Source organism: Hipposideros armiger, unplaced genomic scaffold (assembly GCF_001890085.2).
Source record: "Hipposideros armiger isolate ML-2016 unplaced genomic scaffold, ASM189008v1 scaffold_32, whole genome shotgun sequence".
NCBI classification, from domain to species: domain Eukaryota; kingdom Metazoa; phylum Chordata; class Mammalia; order Chiroptera; family Hipposideridae; genus Hipposideros; species Hipposideros armiger.
This window is the reverse complement of record NW_017731382.1, coordinates 2,943,145-2,944,992: the sequence shown is the minus strand read 5'-3', so window position 1 is coordinate 2,944,992 and position 1,848 is coordinate 2,943,145. Positions and strand designations below refer to the sequence as shown.

At 61.6% G+C, this 1,848-nt stretch overlaps 1 protein-coding gene across 1 annotated transcript in view; it reads left to right on the top strand.

Annotated features, from left to right (window-relative positions):
* LOC109380026 (phosphatase and actin regulator 3-like) overlaps positions 1–1,671 on the top strand; it is a 139,269-nt gene extending 137,598 nt beyond the window's left edge. Inside the window, exons 8-9 of the mRNA XM_019637160.1 lie at positions 1,157–1,176; positions 1,513–1,671. Coding sequence (XP_019492705.1) covers positions 1,157–1,176; positions 1,513–1,671 — 179 coding nt within the window. The remainder of the gene's footprint in view (positions 1–1,156; positions 1,177–1,512) is intronic.
* The last annotated feature ends 177 nt before the right edge of the window (positions 1,672–1,848 follow it).

Sequence of the window (1,848 nt, the reverse complement as noted above, 5' to 3'; positions counted from 1 at the left end):
CTGTGCATCTAATGGGTTAGGTCAGGCTAGGCTGTGTGCGGTAACAGCCCCCAGTCTCAGCGGCTTCGCCTAGAATGGGTCTGTTTCTTGCGTGTAGAGTCCACTGTGTGTCCGGGTGACTGTCCAGGCAGCTCTCCTCACGCCAAGGCTGGCCGGGCTGCCCAGTGTTGAGGCTCTGTTACCTTGCACAAGGTCCCCAGGTTGTCATGGAGGGGACATGAGTGATGGAAGATCCCCACCTGCCTGTCCCAGAAGTGGCATCGCTCCTTCCAGCTGTCAGTCAGAACCTGCCCCACAGCCCTGCCTGGCTGCCCGGGGGCTGGGAAGTGTGGGGAGCCCCCAGGCTGCCTGACGAGCCGTGTTTCTGCACTGCTGGCCCAGGTCACTGGACAGTGGCAAATGGGGTGAGAGCTGGTGTGATGGTACAGCAGCTCCGTGACAGCCGTGGTCAGCAGGTTAGGTCACGGCCGCATCTGTCTCTGCCTGGTACTGAGTCTGATGGGGGAGGGTGTGCGTGTCCAATGGGGGAGGGTGTGCGTGTCCGATGGGGGAGGGTGTGCGTGTCCGATGGGGAGTGTTTCCTGAGGATCTTGGTCGGTGAGGAGGCTGCCAGCAGGGTGGAGATGGCAGCTCTGTTGGCTGAGGCTGGGGGAGAACTGGGCTCAGCGTACCAGGCGAGCAGTACCAGTGCTAAGAATAATGATGATGCCACCTGTGCATGAGCTGGCCTCCTGTCTTTAGTGCTGTCAGCCCCTCAGGAGCCTGTGGGCTCACTGGGCCAGGGAATTGGTGGCTCAGGTAGGGGAGGACATTAGTGCCGGTCACCCCCTGGCAGGTGGCAGAGCTGGGACTTGAATTCGGACTCTGCCTGTGTGTGGCCCTTGGCGCTGGTCTCCGCCCATTCCTCGCCATCCTTCATCACCTGCTCACTGGCCAGTCTCGCCCATTCCCAGACATTTCCCACGCTCACAGCACAGGGTCAGGTGTGAAGCCGGGCTCCCTACAGATCCATTCGAGGGAGGCAGGAGGGCTCGGAAGCCCCCGTGGGGTCAGTGGTGTGGGCAGGTTCCCATGTCCCTACAGCCCTGGGGCCCCCAGACGACTCACATCCACACGTGCTACCCCCTCACCCTGCCCTTTACCTCCTGTCCCCCAGGGCCTGTCCATGCGCTCCTGGTGCCCAGGCCGCTGCAGCCCACCTCTCCTATGTGCACAGGTGGGGGCCTTCCTCCTGCATTCCTTTTCTCAGTGTCGCTCCCACCCCACAAAGCACTGTAATTAGCCGCACACCCCGGCCTCCTCAGGGAGGAGAGTCAGAAATAGACTGGCTTCCCCAGCTCAGGCGACACCTGCATGTCAGCGTCATCGCTGCAGTTTTCTGAATCAGGAGAGAGAGACGCTGTGGGCGGGAGCTGGGGAATCCCTCAGGGTGCTGAGCCCCGCCCGGCCTGCTCCCCGAGGCCTGGCCCCTCAGCGCCCACAGCCCAGCCTCCCTGAGCCCTGTCTCTGCAGGTCCTGGAGTGCCCTGGCCCTGAGGATGCTCTGGCAGCATCCATCTCGGGCCCTTCGGACACGCTTCACAGTGAGGGTGACGGGCCACGGGCTGTGTTTGCTCTTTCCTTTCTGCCACTCACGTCCGCCTGTGAAGGCTCGGGGGTCTGCGGGCAGTGAGGCCTGATCATATGACCTCTCTGAGCCTCGATGGTCTCATCTGTACAGGGGGCACAGTCGTGCTGGGTGCATGATGTGACAATAGGGCTGCTGTCACTCTTGCTTTTGAAAGGAGGACTGAGCTGAGTTTCAGGCAGCAAATGGATGAAATGCTATGTTTTATGTACAGAGGGTGCC